The following is an 18,363-nucleotide window of genomic DNA, read 5'->3' as shown; positions in this document are numbered from 1 at the left end:
AGAAAGGAGAAAGGAAGGGAGGAGGGGGTAGGGAGGAACGATAGATGAAAGAAAGAAATTAATTTTTGTGGCCTGACTTGGACTTAGTCAGTTCTAGCCTGTCATCAGAAGAAAACCATGTGCTCTGAGCTCACACCCGCCTTCAAAGAAAAACAGCTAACTAAATAAACTGAATTAGAGCAAAGGTCAGCGAGGACTCAGCTCTGCAGACCGAGGCCCGGCGGCGAGCTTCCGGGCGCTGAAGAAGTGTGCTGGCTGGTGAGAGCACAGGGCAGGCCGGGGGAGCTGCTGCGCAGGGTCCCTTTCCTGCCTGGTGACCGTCTCTTGGGACTCAGGCCAGGGATCTCCAGGGACCCAGGAGCTGCAGGCCCAGGGAGGGAGGGAAACAGCTTGTTTGCAGGTGCTACCCACAAAGTTGGCTGTGTCCATGCGTCCAGCAGGGCGGCTGACGAAAGGCCTGGCGGTCAGTTTCTGCCGAGAAGATGGCCCAGACAACCCTGGGGCAGTTGCTAGCAGTGAATCGGGCAGTGGGTTTGCTGCTGTTTGACTTTTAGATTGTAAGTAGGTTTGGCAGCCTTGCAAGCTGCCCAGTGTGCCCAAGACCACAAAGCTGGTGACCTGGTGGAGCTGTCTGTGGACCGACAGACATGTACTGTCCACGTAGGAGGGGGAGGGAGGGCAGGGACCTGTCGTGGGGATGTCCTGAGGCTCCACAGTGTGACTCGGTCCTCCTTACCCCTGAGGAGCCTCCTCAGCTCCCAGCATCTCCGGCAGAAGGTGGAGCCTTGTGGCAGGAGGGAAAGGCTGCCAGTGGGGAGCCCCTCCACACCTTCACACCCCACTAACATAGAACACCAACCCAGGCTCCTCTTCCTCCTGAGGAGCAGCTGGTGGTTTTGAACTGCTGACCTTGTGCCACCTACTACGGCATCAGGGCTCCTCGCAGCTTTGAAGACTCGTCTTTTCTGGGTTTTCCTCATCTACATGTGTGTAGAATTCCTGTTTTAAAAAACAACACTGACCACCACAGATCTAGTTGACCCCCCTCATGTTGTAGGTGAAGCTGCCTTGCCAAGGGCACACGGTGGTCCAAAGACACAGGCAGAGCCAGGCACCGGGAATCCGGTCTGGAGCCAGGCCTGATGCAAGGTCAGCTGAGGGTGTCTGCCACTGCCAGCCAACTCCAAGTGATTCCCGTGGCCAGCCTCTCTGCACCCAGTCTCCCAGGCGTGTGGCAGGGAGATTCACCGGGCCCGAGATAAGGAGGACTCCAGGGCCGTCTTGCCCCTCCGTGGAAGCCCGCCGAGCTCCAGGGCCCGATCCAGGCCATGGTGGGGTCACCTCCCTGTGGCTGGTGGCCAGTCGGCAGTGCTTATCTCCCATCCATGACGGAAGCATGTCAAGAGCTGGACCACCCAGGTGTGGGGGTCAGACGAGCCTGGGTTCAAGTTCCACCACTGACTAGCCACGTGGCTTTAACCAAGCTACCTTACCTCTCGGAGCCTTGGCTTTCTCACCTGTAAAACAGGAAGCTTGTCGTGCCCACTGCACAGGGTATTTTCTGTTTGCTACTATTCCGTGCTGCACATTTAAAAACGACCGCTAACAGCCCCCGGGTCCTTTCCGAGCCCTGCCGGTGGGCCTCCCCCCGTGGGGGGCACACACCATTTCAGACCGCTGGCCTCCAGTGAGAGTATAAAGTGAGAGATAAAGACTTGAATCCCTGGCTCTCCCTGCAGGGCATCTGGGGAGGGGGTTGGGAATCTGCATTTTTCTCCTAAGCACCCCCAGAGTTTTTGGAGCAAGAGGCCCTCAGGCCCACCTGCAGAGGCATGCTGGGAGTGGCTTGCTGGGCCCTGGTGGGCCCACCTCTGTCACAGGCAGGCAGCTCCTGGTGGGAGTCGACTGTTTTCTGCCAAAGTGAGCGGACCTTGTCACATCCCTGTCTTCCGTGTCTCCCCTCCGGAAACCCAAGCGGCTTTGACCCCCCCACACACAGGGACCCCGTGTGCAGAGCAGAGCTGGGCTCCACAGGGCTGGCAGGGGTTAGTTTTTCGGAGGTACAGTCGCCAGGCCTTTCTTCTGAGGCACCTCTGGGTGGAGCTGAACCTGCAACCTTTTAGTTAGCAGCTGAGCGTGTGGGCCTACCTATTAACCTATCCCTTAAAGCTCTTAAAGTGAGGGAGCCGAAGGGAGGGATCCGTAAGGCCCCCCTCTGCATCCAGCCTGACGAGGGATCGGGAGCCATGCGGTTGGGTGGGAAAGGGCAGACCCGCCTGGAGCAAGCGAGGGCTGAGGGTGGGTTGAAGGATTCTGGCTGGTCCGATCTCCCCAAAATGCAGTGCTCTTGTTTACTGAGTAGCTCCTGCTAAGCCCCACTGTGAGGACTTTTACAGATCAGGACATTGAGGGTCCCGAAGAAACTTGCTGGGGACAAAGAGCCCGGATTCACGCCCAGCCTTGTCCGGCTCAAGAGCCTCTGCTTCACCCAGTCTGCTGCGCCCGCTCTGTGGTGGGAGAAGTGCAGAGACCCTGGTCTGAGGGCGAAGGATGCTGGAGAGGGGTGGCCACCTCCGGTTGCTAGGCAACCACAGAGTGGTCCAGGGCCTGAGTAGGGAGGCCTTGCTGTGGGAAGGACTTGCCCTCACCCTTGCTTGTCTTCTGTCCTCACATCCCCTGTACTGCCCTCTGGCCACCACCCTCAGTTGTCCCTTATGAGATCACGCTCTACACCAGCGACGTCTTTGCCGCCGGGACAGATGCCAACATCTTCATCGTCATCTACGGCTGCGACGCCGTGTGTACCCAGCAGAAGTACCTGTGCACCAACAAGCGGGAGCAGAAGCTGTTCTTTGAGAGGAAGTCTGCCTCTCGCTTCATCATGGAGGTACCTGGGCTCGGCGGGAGCCAGGAATGAGGGCCAGGGGGCCACAGAGTGGGCACAAAGTCCCTGACTTCAGGGACAGAACATACCTGCTCAGAGCACCCACGTCACTGTGAGGGCAGTGCCCCTTGCCAGGCTCCTTCCTCTGGGACGGTGGTCAGGATCGAGGGGAGGAGTACAGATGGCTTTAGAAAATTTGAGGCACAACTTCAATGGGGCAGCCCTGGGCTGCTGGGGGAGCCGGGCATCCCACCACCCGCTATTTCAAAGGGGTTGGGTCAGCTGGTTCCCGGCTCAGCTCTCAGAGTGCAGCCAAGCGTGATACAGAAGACCCTCCAGTGTGCTGCGAGGTCCCCATCAGGCTGGGGGTGCGGGCTTGAGATTTAGTGTTTGCCTGGGTGTGTGGGTGGCTCAGGATCCCCTGGCATCCTGAGCATGCCAATCTACTGCCTCCTTATTGTGCTTCCCCTGCCTGCCCAGCTGTGTGCTTGGTCAGTGGGCAGAACAAGGCGAGGAGCTGAGTCCTGCCTTTACAGGGCTTGCAGTCTAGTTGGGGCCCACAGACCATCGCAGTCTGGTCTTCCTCATCATAACTGACCCCATGGGCACGGTCATGGGGCTTTGCCTACATTAGCTCACGTAGCCCTGCAACGACTCCGTAATTATCCCTGCTTGAAGATGGGGAATCCGAGATGGGACATTTCGTACCGTGCTTAACATTTCAAAGCTGGGTCATGATGGATGTGGGATTCAACTCAAGAGGAGGTAGCTCGAGCACAAGGGCTTTGTGACTGTTGGCTGGCCAATGGGGGGGAGGGCAAGTGATGGGGGGGCAGAGAGTGCTACAGGTATTCTGAGAAAGGATCAGCTCACGGCAGCCAGGGGTGAAGGGAGAGGGCTCTCTGGAAGAGGAGACTCTGAGCTGGACCGGAGGGATAATCCAGATGAGGGCCCAGAGGTAGTCCTAGCCCCGAGAGCAGCATGGCGGGGCCAGAGGTGGGAATGAGCATGCCGTGCGATCGGAGGCTCCTCTCCACCAGAGGAGCACGATGGCACAAGGATGTTGTGGTCAGTGGGCTCCAATTCCTGGGGAGCCATAGGTGTAGTAGACTGGTCCTTCGCCATCTTCACCCCTGGTGTGCGTGCCCACTGCGGCAACGGCTGTGGGTTATGAATGCCTCCAACCTAGGGCTCCCCTTCTAGCACCGTACTGGGATATTCTGTTGGGATCATAGTTCTCGATGGTTAATTGTCCAGAGTCGTTTGAAAGGAGGCCTTTCTCCGTAGTGTGTCTTGCCCTGGAACCTCTACTGAAATATACAGGGTGTGACCCTGCTGGTGTTTGCAAGACCCGTGGCACAGCTTCCCACATTGTAGCAACATGCAAGCCACCATAGTATGACGCAGTGGCAGACAGGTGGGGAGGGGCAGGGGTTAAAGGAGGCAAGACAGGGCGACCCTGGAACAGAGAGGCCAGGAGCCCCAGAGCCTGGGATCCCCAGCTTGGGGTGGTGGGGGGCTTAGAAGTTGCTCCTTATCTTCTATGGAGTCCTGATGGCATGGTGGTTACGCATCGGGCTGCTAACCACAGAGTCAGTAGTTTGAAACCACTACCCGCTCCTTGGGAGACCAATGATAATTTCTCCTCCCGTCGAGAGTGACCTGTCTGGGAGATCCACAAGGACCGTTCCACCACGTCCTATAGGGTTGCTACGCATCAGCCTTGGTCCGATGGCAGTGAGCAGGACAGAAGTACCTGGTCTCCTGGTGGGAGACTGTGTCCCGGGGGACTCCCTGCTCCCTCCTCGCTGCCACTGGGAGTTGCCAGCACTTATGGGAAGGTCTGCCACCTTCCCTGAGTGTTTCAGCAAGGAAAAGTCCAGGGTGAATAATTTGTCCACACCCTGCCCACATCTCCACCACCCTGGACATCTTGGTGCATGACTCACCCGAGCCCGAAGCCGTCAGTGGCTGAGAGCTGTGATCACAGCTCAGCATGATTTCCGGGGACTTTTCTCAATGAAGTCCGCATTAATAGGCAGCTAGAGTTGGTCAGTCATTGGTTGCTTGTTGTTGTTGTTTCCTTTCGCATCTCTCTGGGTCTTGGGGATGTATGAGAGCCTGGCAAACAAGTGAAAAAGGTCTGTCTCCTAATGCCTGTCCCTCTATCTGTCTCTTCTCTTTCCACGTCTCTTTTCCAATTGACCTCGGGGTGGGGGGTGGGGGTGGATTTTGAATCCATCACCCTGGGCTTGGGTTCTGGCTCAGCCACTAACTCCCTGCCTGCAGCCTCATCCTGAGACAAAGGGCCGGGAAAATCTCAGGAGCCCTGGCAGTGTGGTGGTTACTCACTGGGCTTCAGTCCATAAGGTGAGCAGTTCGCAACCACCAGCCTCTCCGTGGGAGGAAGGCTGGGCTTTCTGCTCCCGTAAGCAGTCACAGTCTTGGGACTCCACAGGCACAGTTCTCCTCTGTCCTGTCGGCTCTAGGAGTCGGCGTCCATTTGATGGCCGTGCGTTTGGTTTGGAGAGGAAAACTTCGGTAATATCATTAGTTAATATCATTAGGTCCCTGGCGAGCATGGTTTGCATGTAACTACTAACCCAAAGGTCAGCGCTTTGGACCCTCCCAATGGGGTCACGGAAGAAAGGTCAGGAGGGTGGCTACCATGAAGATCCGATGTCGGTGCTGTTGAATCTGTTGAATCGGCTCTCCTGTGACAGGGTCGAGCTTCCCAGCCAGTTTCCTCGGCAGATGCCGGCCTTCTCCCACAGAGCCACTGGGGAGTTTGAAGGCCAACCTTTTGGTAGCAGTCGAGTGGTGAGCCCTTGACCCCCTGCAGCTCCTTCCTTAAAGATGCCAGCCAAGCAAGCCCCATGGGCTCAGTTGTGCCCTGTGGCACCCAGGATCACCATGAGTCAGAGGCCGCTCGAGCACCACTGGGTTGGTTTAGCTTGTTCTGGTCCTCGCCCCCCCTGCCCCCCACGCCAGCCCTGTTCTAAACCTTCATGCATATCAGCTCGCTGGATCCTCGTCATGCCTAGAGGGAGGCTCTGGGAATGCCCCACTTCACAGGTGAGGAAACGGAGCACAGGAGAGCTCTGTGAGGCACGCCAGGTGCCCCCATCAAAGAACGGCGAGTTGGGACTTGAATGTAAGCATTCGGTCCCGGCACCTGCACTGCTTCCCGTGTACTACCTCTCTGGAGAGCGCGAGGGTCTCTCTGCGCCCGTCCCTGATGCCCCTGGAGCGCACAGACCACCCCCGCCCCCTGGAAGGCCTCCTTGCCCTCGGAGGGCCATGGATGAGCAGACCAACCTGTCACCCACCTCCTACCCCACAGAGCCGCTGGGTGATGCCGGTCTTAGGAGCTCTCGCCTCCAGTCTCTGAGAGAGGAGCTGAGCAGGGAGGCAGAGGGAGAAAGACGATGAATCCTCACTCCTTGGTTCTGCTGGTAGCTCCACGTTCTCCAGGGAGATTCTGGGAGCCAAGGTCCTCACGGACGGTATGCGTGCTTCTCCTGGTGCGCAGGAATAACTTTTTGAATGACGTCCAGGGACGGGCATCGGTCGGAAACACCAGACTGTGTCATCGTGGAGAAAGCCCTCTCCCCTGCCAGAAGGTCATCTCGGAGCTATATTCTCACATCTCAGATGAAGTGTGGGCGCGTGGCTGGGAGAACGTAGCAGCTTCGATGTTCTTGCTAATACTGTTTTCAGCAGTGGGTCTGGGGTTGGGGGTGGGGACCTGCTGATCAAGTAGAACTACAGTCTAGTGGACCAAAAAAAGCCTAGAAGTGACTTCAGGGAATGACCCTGTGCACGCACACCCCTGCCTTCAGCTGGACACGATGCCTGTCTCCCCATTTTATAGGTGGGTAGGTTGAGGCCTGGGGTGAGTCAAGTGGCTTGTTGGGACAGTTGTGAATGCAGTGCGGATGGGCCCCTGCAGGTCGCCGGCAGTGGGTGGTCATGTGGGGGGGGGGGCCTGATGGTTGGCAGCTGCTGCGGTTTTCAAGAGGTTGCTTCTGACTATGGTTCTGAGAGCTCCACATTGGCTAATGGCTCAGCACCATTCACTCATCAAGAGCCCTCCATCCTCCGGAGATACTCTGGGCTGACCGTGCTCTCTCCTCGGAGAATCTGGGAGCTTGATGGGGTGGCTTGGGCAGCCTGATCCACAGCAGGGCTGCCAGGGAACTCCAGTGTGCAGCCCCCACCAACCGCCACCTCAACTGCTGCGCCAAACCTCATGGCCTGCATGCCACGGGCCGTTCACGGGCCAGGGCATCTGGGTACGACTGTGTTTGGCCCCTGGAGGGTGCACATGGCTCACACACCTTAGCTGCTAACCACGAGGTTGGAGGTTTGAGTCCACCTGGAAGCAAGGCCAGGTGCTGTAGGTCTTAAACACCAGCCATGAGAATCCTCCGGAGCACAGCTTGACCCTGACACTCGCAGGCCGCAGGAGGAGGGGTGGCTCCTTGATAACTGGTGTCACTTTTTCCGTGCCCTCGGCCCTGGCTCTGCCATCTCGTTCAGATTCTCTCATTGCCCCAGGTCCTCTTAGGAAGGTGGATTCATCGAAACACAACTTCTTCTCAGTGGAGAATGGGATGCTGTGAGCAAGTCCCTGCGAGGGGCGGCTGGGAGGATGAGGGAGGGTCCCAGGGAAAGAGGGGCAGAGTCAGGCTGAGAAGACGGCCTTGCCTTGGGTCATCTCACTGTTATCACAGGGGGGCCGAGGGGTTGGCTGACCCCTTCCCCTGTGACCTCCCCCCAATGCCTGGGCAGGAGGGGATGAGGGGGTGGTCTCTGGGGTTCAGGAGCTCACAAGGGCACCCTCGGGTCAGCCTCCCCGTTCAGTGATGTTTTCATGCACGCAATCATGGCTAAGGTTCCCCACCGTGTTGAGAGATGGTCTGGCTACCTGTCTCGTGCCCATTTGCAGATGTGAGAGTGCACCTGCTTTCCAGCCAGCTCTTACTGAGAAGCTGGGCCACCCGCATTGACCTATCTTTTGGATCAGCAAGAGTGTTGTGCTTCCCCGTGTGGCTTCCGGTGGGGGTGGGCTGGGGGGTGCGAATTGATGAGTGCAGGGCATGTGGGTGGGGGAGCTGCAGGGTGCTATGAGAACCTCCTCCTGGCTGTCAAGGGGACTCCTCTGAAATAAGGAACTTCGATCTGAGATCTGAGATCCCAATGTTGAGGTTAGGCCTGGGTCAAGAAGAGGAAGGAGGAAGGGTAAGGCCAAGATGGTCAAAGGTCCTGTGGGAAGAAAATGACAAGTTTGGGGGACTGGGATTTGAGGGAGTGCAGAAGATGGGCGTCTGGAGAGGAAGGGGGGATTTTGGAGGGCCAAGGGACTTGGGCAAGGTCAATGCCGTAAGAGTAGGGCACCGGCAGAACCAGAAGTCATCTTCTGATGCACAGTTGGGCTCTCCAGCAGGGATGGAGCTGATACAATGAGGTGCATATACTGAAAGAGGGTGGGTTCCTTACAAAGAGTGGAACTGTACAGCCTTCTGAAGGCCATGCGGGTGAGATGCTGGGCCCAGGGAAAGGAAGTATGAATTTGGTGTGTACAGAGGAGGGTGTGGGCCTGTCTGGCTGGACAGAGAAGACACAGCGGGAGAAGATTATACTACAAGTTCAAAGAGACTAGAAGGTAGTCTGTCCTTGGGAGGCAGGCTGATTTTGAGTTAGTACTTTCCCAGTCCTTGGGCTAATGTCCGGTGCCTTCTCCTTTCCAAAGCTGGAAGACGTGGGAGAGGTCATTGAAAAGATTCGTCTTGGCCATGACAACACAGGCATCAACCCCGGGTGGCACTGCTCCCATGTGGACATCCGCAGGCTCCTCCCAGATAAGGACGTGAGTGTGCTTGGAGTGTGGGGAGGGGTGCTGACGAAGACTATTTCAGAAGCGGGTTGATGGTCAAAGAGGAGGGTGTGGGCCGCCATGTCTCTGCTCCTCCTCTGGAGGCCACGCTAACAGTGAGTGACCGCTCCTGGTCCACTCACTAGATCTTCACAGAATGGACCCCACCCCCACCCCCTCTGTCATGTTGGAAACATTCTGAAATGACAGCATTCCACACCAAGGAAGTGGTTCTCAGCTGATATGGGGTGCAATTAAAAACACAGAACCTTCCACTGGGCACAAACGCCAGACACACCCGGACAAATAGTGCACGCCGCCGCTGATGTGAAATCATTAGACACAGAGACACCACAAGTCCGTGGTGGTGCCCAGAGCAGGGGCAGAGGGGCCTTTGCTTCGAGTGCACTGAAGGTATGTTCATGGTGGGACCGTAGGACACAAAGCAAGGGTGCTTGCACAAGGTGAAGAACGCCATTCCTGCCACTGACTTACACGTGCCCCAAATTGAGGAATGATTGTACATGTTGTGTGTCTATTGCAATAATTAGAAAACAAAACAAAGCCAGAGCTCCCCCTCACAGCCACTGAGATGGAATCTTCCAGATAGGGTTCAGAGAGCTATTTTCTAGTGAGCTTTGGGAACCCCAGAACCCAGCCCTCAATGTGGTTCTGAAAGTCTCGATGGAGCAGCTGGGATCTGGGTCGGGGGCCGGGGATTCTCAGGTGGCTTTTGCATGATCGGCGGGGGCCCTGGTCCTCCTGCGTATTGACAGCGGATGACGTCAGTCAGCAGCTGCCCAGGAAGGGCTCATGCTTCTCTCTCCCACTCACCCCAGGGGTCAGAGACCTTGACTTTCCCCTGTGACCGCTGGCTGGCTACTTCAGAGGATGACAAGAAGACTATTCGAGAGCTGGTCCCGTACGACATTTTCACTGAGAAATACATGAAGGACGGATCCCTGAGGCAAATCTTCAAGGAAGTAGAGGAGCCTCTGGACAGTAAGTTGGTGGCTGTCCTCACTAGCCTGGGCAGCCCCTGACCCCCTGCAAGCCCTGGGCTGGCAGAGCGTCTCTTGCAGGAGGAGGTCCTATGATTATCTCTATGCTGTAAAAGGCAGCAAGAGGCTAACAGACTGCCGGAAGTTCCCACAGTGAATAGGCAGCTGAGCTGTTCTTCAAAGTCCGGGCCCTCTCCCCCCAAGGTCTGGGCTCAGCTCTTTCTCCCCTCTGCAGGCCAGCCCCAGGCCTTGCAAGCATGCGCTCAGGTGTGAGTTATCCCGTGCCTAGGCCATCCCAGCCCTAGTGGCCTCCTTGCACTTTGTTTATTGGACTGTGTGGATGGAGCTCTGGGGGCTCCATGGTTAAGTGCTTGGCTGCTCATGGAAAGGTTGGCCGTCCAAACCCACCCAGTAGCTCCGAGATCTGCTATGGGACAGTCTAGAGAGACGCTTGCCTAGCAGCCAAACACTCTAACTCCTGCTCCACCAGGGCTGAGAGTCAGCAAGCACAGGACAAATGGAGCTTATCTTTTTGAACCCCTATTTTTAAAAAGACCAAAGTTACTGAGCTGATCCTGACCCGCAGAGACCCCCAGGTGTGAGAGAGTAGAACTGTGCTCGGTTGTCGGTGTTTCAATGGCGAATATCTTGAAAAGAGACCACTATTAGCGGGTTCTTCCAAGGTGCCTTGGGTGGGTTTGAACTGCCAACCTTTCAGCTAATAGTTGAATGCTTAACCATTTGCCTCATCTAGGGGTCCTGGTGACATAGTGGTTCTGTGTTGGGCTGCTAACCACAAGGTTTCCAGTTCAAAACCACCAGCAGGTGGTTCTTCCTCTGAAGAACGATGGGCCTTCTGTTGTCGTAAAGAGTTACAGCCTCAGAAATTCACAGGGGGCAGTTCCTGTACTATAGGGTCTCTATGAGCCAGCATGGAGTCGATGGCAGTGAGAGAGAGGAGTCATGATGGTGTAGAGGCTGCTAACTGTAAGGTCAGCAGTTCAAGACCACCAGCTGCCTTAAAGGATAAAGATGAGGCTTTCTACTTCCATAAAGAGTTACAGCCTTGGAAACCCACAGGGGCAGTTCAACTCTGTCCTATAGTGTCACTGTGAGTCGGAATGAACTCTCTAGCAGTGGACTTTTCAGAGGGGCCCATTAAGGCCTCAGTACCTATCTCTGGTGTTCCTTTGGTCTCAGTTGCCATTCAGAGATAAAATCAAGTGCCCCCTCAATAATTTGCATTCCCCTACTTCTTATTTGGGTGTTTTGATTTATTTATTTATTTATTTTGGCTACTAAATCTGGGGCAAAGCTCCCTTTCAGCCCAGACCCCAGAGGTCATCCCAGGCTGTTGTGGTGGTCCACCTGGCCTGTTTTGAATTAATAATACGGCACAAGCCCACTCTGGGCTAGGTGGAGTTTCTAGGGAAAGGTCTTGGCACTGACAAGCCATGGCCTGGGTGGGGTGGGCGGGGGTGGGGACCCAGAAATAGCCAGCTCTGACTGCACCACTGCATTGCTCAGCACCCAGAAGCTGACTGTATTTGGCTCACTCCCTGAGGACTGCAGCCGGCAGTGAATGCGGAGGAGGCGGGTGGGATGGTGTGTAATCATAACCACTGGGGATGCAGCACCTGCACGGGGCCAGCAGGGCCAAAGACCTCCTGCCATCCTCACAGGAGCACTAAGCTGGCAGGGCCACAGTGTCTGGGTTCTGCTACGGCCTGCTCTGGGTCTGCAGCCGGCCTGCGCACACAGCCAGCAGATGCCTGGGAGGGAGACCTCGGGGTGGGAGGGAGACAGTTAAGACTGTTGTGTTGGAGCTGTGATCCCATTCCAAGTGGGAGCTCCAAACCAGTTCCAAGTGTTAGCCTGGCAGGTACCCGGGCAGTGCGAAATCTCATCAAAAGGAAGGGGAGCTCTCGTTTGATTGGTGCAGCATGGGAGGTGCTGGCCGGGTTTTGCACGGAGCCGGATGGGAGGTGTGACCACTTATTGGTTTGGGGGGCAGTAGGGAGGGCAGGTGTGTGAGAATCAGTTCTCACTCCTTTCCTGGGAGGTTTCGGGGAGCAGCAGGGTGTTGGATGGGGCTCTAGGGACGGGGTAGGTGTGTGGGGAGAAGGTGTGTGAAAGGGGGAGGTAGCAGTGGGTGGTTCAGGTGTGGCTGTGTGAACTTGCTGTCTCAGGGTCCAGGCAAGGTGGGAGAAACTGGGTTGGAGAAACGGCTTGGGGAACATGGGCTTCTAAGGGTCAAGGACTCAACACCCGGGGGTGAGGACAAGAGCGGGGGAGGGGAGGTGGGGGGAGGAGCCCAACTGACAGCACCACCCAGGGTAGGCCAAAGGGTGGGGTTCCCTGCTGTGGCCCCTGACTCTGACTCAGCCCCACCCTCTGACAGCAGATGGACACGCTGCCTGCTCCTACATGTCACCTTCATGACTGTAGGCAAGCAGTCCTGGACGGACTCGGCTCATTTCCAGATGTAGACCACCAGGCCTTTCCCGTTCGGAAACTCTACGGACACCCGTCTGCCATGCGTGTCGGGCACAGCTTTCAGCACCGTAGCAGCCGGCCGGCCACCACATGGCAGCCTGGGGGCAGGTGGTTGTCATCCTTAGGTGCCAACCAGTCAGTTCCAATCCTTAGCGATGCTCTGCACATAGAAAGGAAACACTGCCGGGCCCTGCGTCCTCCTCCCAGATGTCCCCGGATGTCCCCGGGCCCTCGTCACAGCCACCCCGTGTCCATCCAGCGCCTGGAAGGCCCGCCTCTTTTATACTGCCCCTCTGCCTCCCCGAAGTAGAGTAGATGTCTTTCTCCAGAGACTGGTCTCTCCTGACAACATGCCCAGAGGAGGTCAGATGAAGTCTTGCCATCCTTGCCTCTCAGGAGCTCTCTGGCTATATTTCTTCCGAGGCAGATCTGTCTGTCCCGTTAGCATTCTTCCCCCAGCACCACCTTTCCAATGTGTCGGTTGGTCTTCGGTCTTTCTTATTCAGTGCTCCACTTCCACGTGGATAGGGTGCCGTCGAAAATACCGTGGCTTGGAGCAGGCGCCCCTCAGTCCTCAAAGGAACGTCCTTGCTTTTCAGTACTCTAAAGAGGTCTTGTGCAGCAGCTTTAAAGGCAGAGCTTGGGAGCCTTTAACGTGACTGCGTATCCAGAGAGGCAGAGCAGCATGGAAACCCGAGGGAAACCAGGGAAGAAGGACCCTTTTGTGGACATGACTATGTCCCACTGCCACAGTGATGAGCAAGGTGCTTACATCATGCTTGCTCATATGTCTTTACAGTTAATAAAAACCTCATGCTGAGCCCAACGGCAATGGTTGGGTGGAAAGTCTGTTCGGTTGCTGCAGGGGGAGAGGGGATACCCTTTTCAGCACAGTGGCTAAGGCATTAGGCTGCTAACCGAAAGGTTACTGGTTTGAACAATATGGCAGCTGGCTTCTTTTGTAAAGGTTTTACAGCCTTGGAAACCCACCCTACAGGGCAGCTCCGCTCTGTCCCACAGGCTCATAATGAGTTGGAATGGACTCACTGGGAGTGGTTTGGGGATTTGGGGGTTTAAGAGTCCTGGGGCTCACGGGGGGAAGGGGCAGTCTAAGGAGGTCTGCTGTTGCTTTGGGTTGTTAGTGACATTCACATGTCATTTCCCCGATGGCCAGAAAGCCCTCCACAATCCCTGGCTTAGACAGGAGACTCATCTTCTGCTCTTCAGAGCTCCTTGCTCAAGTCCCCAGATCATTCTGGCCACCGTCTCCCTATTGGGTCTAAGGGTGCAAGGGGGGTGGGGTGGGATTGGTCCTTACTACCACAGCAACAGGAAACTCCACAGCCCTCACTTCTCCCCTCTGAGGAGGTCAGCCGTCCTCAGGGAGGGCCACTCCCACCCTTCGCCTGGAAGCTGCAGCTTTTACAACAACCCCCTTCGCCCCATTGGGGACAATCCAACCGAGTCTCTTATTCCTTGACCTCAAACGCAAAAGCTCTTCAGATGGAGCAATAGGAAGAGGGGACAGAGAATGTTCTATGGCCATCAGCTGCCAAAAGAATCAGGCCCCTGTTGATGGTGACTCGCTGTCCGAGGGTTCCAACACTTCCTGGGTGGGCATTCTTGACCAGCTGCAGCTCAGACTGCGGGGTTTCTGGCAGGTTGTCGGAAGCGGATCACCAGGTCTTTCTGCCTAAAGATCAATGCAGCAAATACTACCATCAAGTTGATTCTCGCTCACGACCGCCCTATGTAGACGGTCCAAGGCTATAACTCCTTAGGGGGTCAGATAGCCTCATCTCTATCCTCCAGGGTGACTGGTAGATTTGAACATCAAGCTGGTGGTTTAAGCAGTCCAATGCTTACCTGAGACAGTGCCAAGAGGACTGGGCTTCATAGAACCACCAAATCTGTGTCCCCTCCCTGTAGCGAAGGTGGGAACTGGAGATGCTTTATTCTTCTGGGATGGGTGCAGAGCAGCAAAATCAAAAGCTAACAAGACCCAGGACCTAGCTATCTGTTCGTTGCCAATCTTTATCGTTTTAAGCCATGGCCGCACCAGTGTCTGAAGAGCCCTTTGCATGTGGTGGTATGGGGGACAGGTGGGCGGGAGCATTGTGGCTTTGGTGACAGAGGTTTCCATGAGGTGATGGAGCAGGTGCAGATGACACTGGGTTGAAAGTAAATGGAAAGAGAATGGACCGTGGGGGGACAGTAAGTCAAACTCACAGCAGCCCCACAGGGCGCGCAGAACTGCCCCTGTGGGCTTCCGAGGCTGTCCCTCTTTCCTGGAACAGACAGCCTGGTCACGTGGGCTCAAATCGCTGACCTCGTGGTTAGCAGCCCCGTCTGTAAGCCACTATACCATCAGGGCTCCTTGAGGGGAAAGTATTCTTCCAAAAAGAGGGGCCTTTTTCATAGACCATGTGAAAGATGGGGCTGGATCTCATTGCCCCCAAAGGGAAGGTGCACCACCAGCAGTGTGTTGTGGTAGATGATTTAGTGCGGAGACGTCTCGCCGGGCAGTTTTCCCTGCTGCCCCTCCATGCGTTGAACGACTTAAGAGACGCTCAGAAACGTCTCCGTCGTTTGGATCTTTTAGAGCCAACCTGGGTTCAGCTCAGATGCGACAACTTTCTACTGGTGACCCCACGTGAGTGTGTACGTGCGATTAACTGAACAAATGGAAGCTGGGGGCACAGACTCCTGGGGGATCTCAGTCCCTCCTAACATTCCAGGTCCCCCAAGCCTAAAGTGTCTTTGCTCTTTCTTTCCCCCCTTTGCCCATCCGTCTGTCTGTCCGACTCACCGCCTGCCCAGTCGTGCTGTACTCGGTGCAGATCTACACAGGGAACGTTCCCGGGGCCGGAACAGACGCCAAGGTCTACATCACCATCTACGGAGACCTGGGAGACACCGGGGAGCGGTATCTGGGCAAATCAGAGAACCGCACCAACAAGTTTGAAAAGGGAACGGTATGGATGGGCTGGCTGAGAGCACCCCTCCTCCCCAGGCCCCAGGCTCACAACTGCTGTAGAAGGATCCCCTACCTGTCCACCAAGGTGCCCTGGAGGGAGGGAGCCGAACTCTTACCCTAATTAGCCCCATCCAGATATAAACCACCAGCTTCTCGCTTTGGTTTCCCTGCCTCTGAAGGGGGGCTAGAACTGCGGTTGCTAAGGAGTTCCCTGGACTGAAAACTGGAGCAGGAGATGTAAGAGCGCTTCCTATCCGGGGAAATGATTTCACACGCATGTACATGCCCCCGACACTATGCCACACCTGTGTAAGAGGGCCCACAACCTGCTTCCCAGTTGGAGAAATTTCCCCAGGCCCCGAGTCTTCACGAGGAACACTCGGGGCGCATGGATGTGTACGCTGTAGGAACCAAGCTCTCCGGGGCAACTATGGGCATGGACATGGCACGTGCATTCTGTATGGGCCAGCTAACCGGGCACGCGCACATACGCACTCTAGACACTTGTTCTAGGTGCACGCTGGGACACTTGGGCAGCGCCCTGCAAGGTCCAGGCACCCAGACACCGGAGCCAGATCACCTTAGTTCAGATAGTGGCTCTGACATCTGCCAGCTGTGTGCTCTTGTTAGTTCACATTTGTGTGCCCTAGTTTCTGTCTCCATAAAATAGAGGTCATGGTGGGCACCAACAAGAGCCCTCCAAGGACCTAGAAGCGTGCCCAGCCGGCAGCTAGCTCTGTCAACGCTGGGAGGGCTCGCTTTTCCCTTCCATCAAACAGCAAGGCCCAGTATCTGGCCCGGAGGTCCGCCCAACACAGGGTGGGCGGGCACTCGATCAGCATTTGTTGAGTAGACCAAAACCCCCAAAGCCAAGTTCACTGCCATCAAGTCCATACCGATTCATAGAGACCCTGTAGGACAGCATAGAAACCTGTGGCTTTCTGAGACGGTCAAACTTTATGGGAGTAGAAAGCCTCATCTTTCTGAACCCTTTTAGGCGGCTGGTGGTTTTGAACTGCTGACCTTGGCGGTTAGCATACATCCATGAAGGAGAACTGTAATGCATTTGGGGTCCTTGTGACAGGGAGGCTCTGGACTCACGATGCCCATGTTAGAGACTTAGGCATCCAGCGCCCAATGGAGGATTCGGGGTGGAAAGGTGGGGTGCGGGAAACGGGCTGACCCAGTCCCCGCCATCCGGGCTCCGGCTCCGCAGGCCGACACCTTCATCATCGAGGCGGCGGACCTGGGCGTCATTTACAAGATCAAGCTCCGCCACGACAACACCAAGTGGTGCGCGGACTGGTACGTGGAGAAGGTGGACATCTGGAACGACACCAACGAGGACGAGTTCCTGTTCCTGTGCGGCCGCTGGCTGTCCCTGAAGAAGGAGGACGGGCGGCTCGAGCGGCTCTTTTACGAGAAGGTGCGGGGCGGGGCGGCTGGGGAGCTGAGCATCCTACTCCCTGGGGGAGGCTGGGGGGCGGGGTCAGCAGGTGGCCGAGCCCGTGGCTGAGAGAGCCTGAACCCGAGCCTGTGGCCGGGCGAGCCGAGCCGAGCCCGAGCCCACGGCCGAGCCGAGCCGAACCCGAGCCCACAGCCGAGCCCGAGCCGAGCCGAGCCCGAGCCCACGGTCCGCAGGAGTACACGGGGGACCGCAGCAGCAATTGCAGCAGCCCTGAGGACTTCTGGGAAATCGCCCTGAGCTCCAAGATGGCCAACGTGGACCTCGACGCCGTGACGGGGCCCATGGTCGACTACGTGCAGGAGGGCCCAGGTAGGCCACCGGGCGTGCGGAAACATGTTTGTTTGTTTTTAAATCATTTTATTGGGCGCTCTTACAACTCTTTTCTTTTAAAAATCACTTTATTGGGGGCTCGTACAACCCTTATTACAATCCATCTATCCATTGTGTCCAGCACATTTGTACATTTGTTGCCATCATCATTCTCAAAACATTTTCTTTCTACTTGAGCCCTTGGTATCGACTCCTCATTTTTTCCCTCCCTTCCTTCCTTCCCCACCCTCCCTCCCTCATGAACCCTTAATAATCTATACTTTTTAATTATTTTTTCATGCTTTACACTGACCGATGTCTCCCTTCACCCACTTTTCTGTTGTCCATCCCCCTGGGGGGTGGGTTATAGGTAGACCACTGTAATGGGTTCCCCCACCTTCACCTTCCCCTCCTGGTATGGCTATGTCCAGTATTGGTCCTGAGGGGTTATCTGTCCTGGGTTCCCTGTGCGGAAACATTGTTTAACGCGCCTTTGAGTGGGCCTCACCATCGCTGTGGGATGAACACCTCGTTTTTCGGGTTCTGCGGACTTTCACCCCCACGCCGTCCCAGGTAGAAGATGGGGGCGGGGACTGGGGACAGGGACCCGGTGGACGCAGTGGCCGAATCCTCCCCTTCCGGGCAGGAGACCAGCGCACCTCATGCACAGCCCCTTCCAGTGGAGGCTTGTGTGGTGCCAGGGTGCTCCGGGTTTCTGCACCAAGACAGGCGGAAGAAACGGCTGGCGGCCTCCTCTGAACGCCAGCCAGTGAGAGCCCTAGAGACCACAGCAGTTCGGCCCTGGACTCACCCCGCAGGGCCAGGCAGCGTTTGGCTGCATTGTGCTTGGGATTGTCATGAGCCGAGGGGGGAGCCTTTGGGGTCCCGTGGGGTGCAGGTGACACCAACAGAAGGGAAACAAAGGCTAAGTTAGGGGGCTGATGTCAGGAGCTCTGCTGGTGCTGAGTGCTCAGCGGGCCAAGCCCCCAGCAGCTCCAGGGGAGAAACGACCTTGCGGTTCGATCTAGTAAAGATGACCACTAGGGAATCCTATGGGGGGAGTGCTACTCTGCCCTATAGGGTACTCGATGGCACACACTAAGACCCTCTGGTCCATTCTCAGGAGGGAGCTGTTGTAAATTATGCCCTCAGCCATATGCCCGGGATTCTAGGTCCAGCCCAGAGGGCCTCAAACCCAACCCAGCGCACCGCCATGGAGTCACCTCTGACTCACGGCCACCCTATGAGACAAAAACCAACAGCAGCCACGAGCATGCCTTACCTGTCCGTCACACCTCATGCAAAGCACCCTGGTCCCTGCTCTCGAGGGCCCCGGGTGGGGTGTGGTGG

At 56.4% G+C, this 18,363-nt stretch overlaps 1 protein-coding gene across 1 annotated transcript in view; it reads left to right on the top strand.

Annotated features, from left to right (window-relative positions):
- Positions 1-18,363, top strand: part of LOXHD1 (lipoxygenase homology PLAT domains 1) — a 150,763-nt gene that overhangs the window by 94,469 nt on the left and 37,931 nt on the right. The window contains exons 26-31 of the mRNA XM_004702968.4: positions 2,706-2,887; positions 8,640-8,756; positions 9,602-9,764; positions 15,080-15,234; positions 16,453-16,662; positions 16,878-17,013. Of these exons, the coding sequence (XP_004703025.2) occupies positions 2,706-2,887; positions 8,640-8,756; positions 9,602-9,764; positions 15,080-15,234; positions 16,453-16,662; positions 16,878-17,013 (963 nt within the window). The remainder of the gene's footprint in view (positions 1-2,705; positions 2,888-8,639; positions 8,757-9,601; positions 9,765-15,079; positions 15,235-16,452; positions 16,663-16,877; positions 17,014-18,363) is intronic.

The sequence above is a fragment of the Echinops telfairi genome, unplaced genomic scaffold (genome assembly GCF_000313985.2).
Source record: "Echinops telfairi isolate 266 unplaced genomic scaffold, ASM31398v2 ScPeMD7_7400;HRSCAF=8409, whole genome shotgun sequence".
NCBI lineage: Eukaryota > Metazoa > Chordata > Mammalia > Afrosoricida > Tenrecidae > Echinops > Echinops telfairi.
Note: the sequence above shows the minus strand (reverse complement) of the source record. Positions and strands in the feature narration are given on the sequence as shown.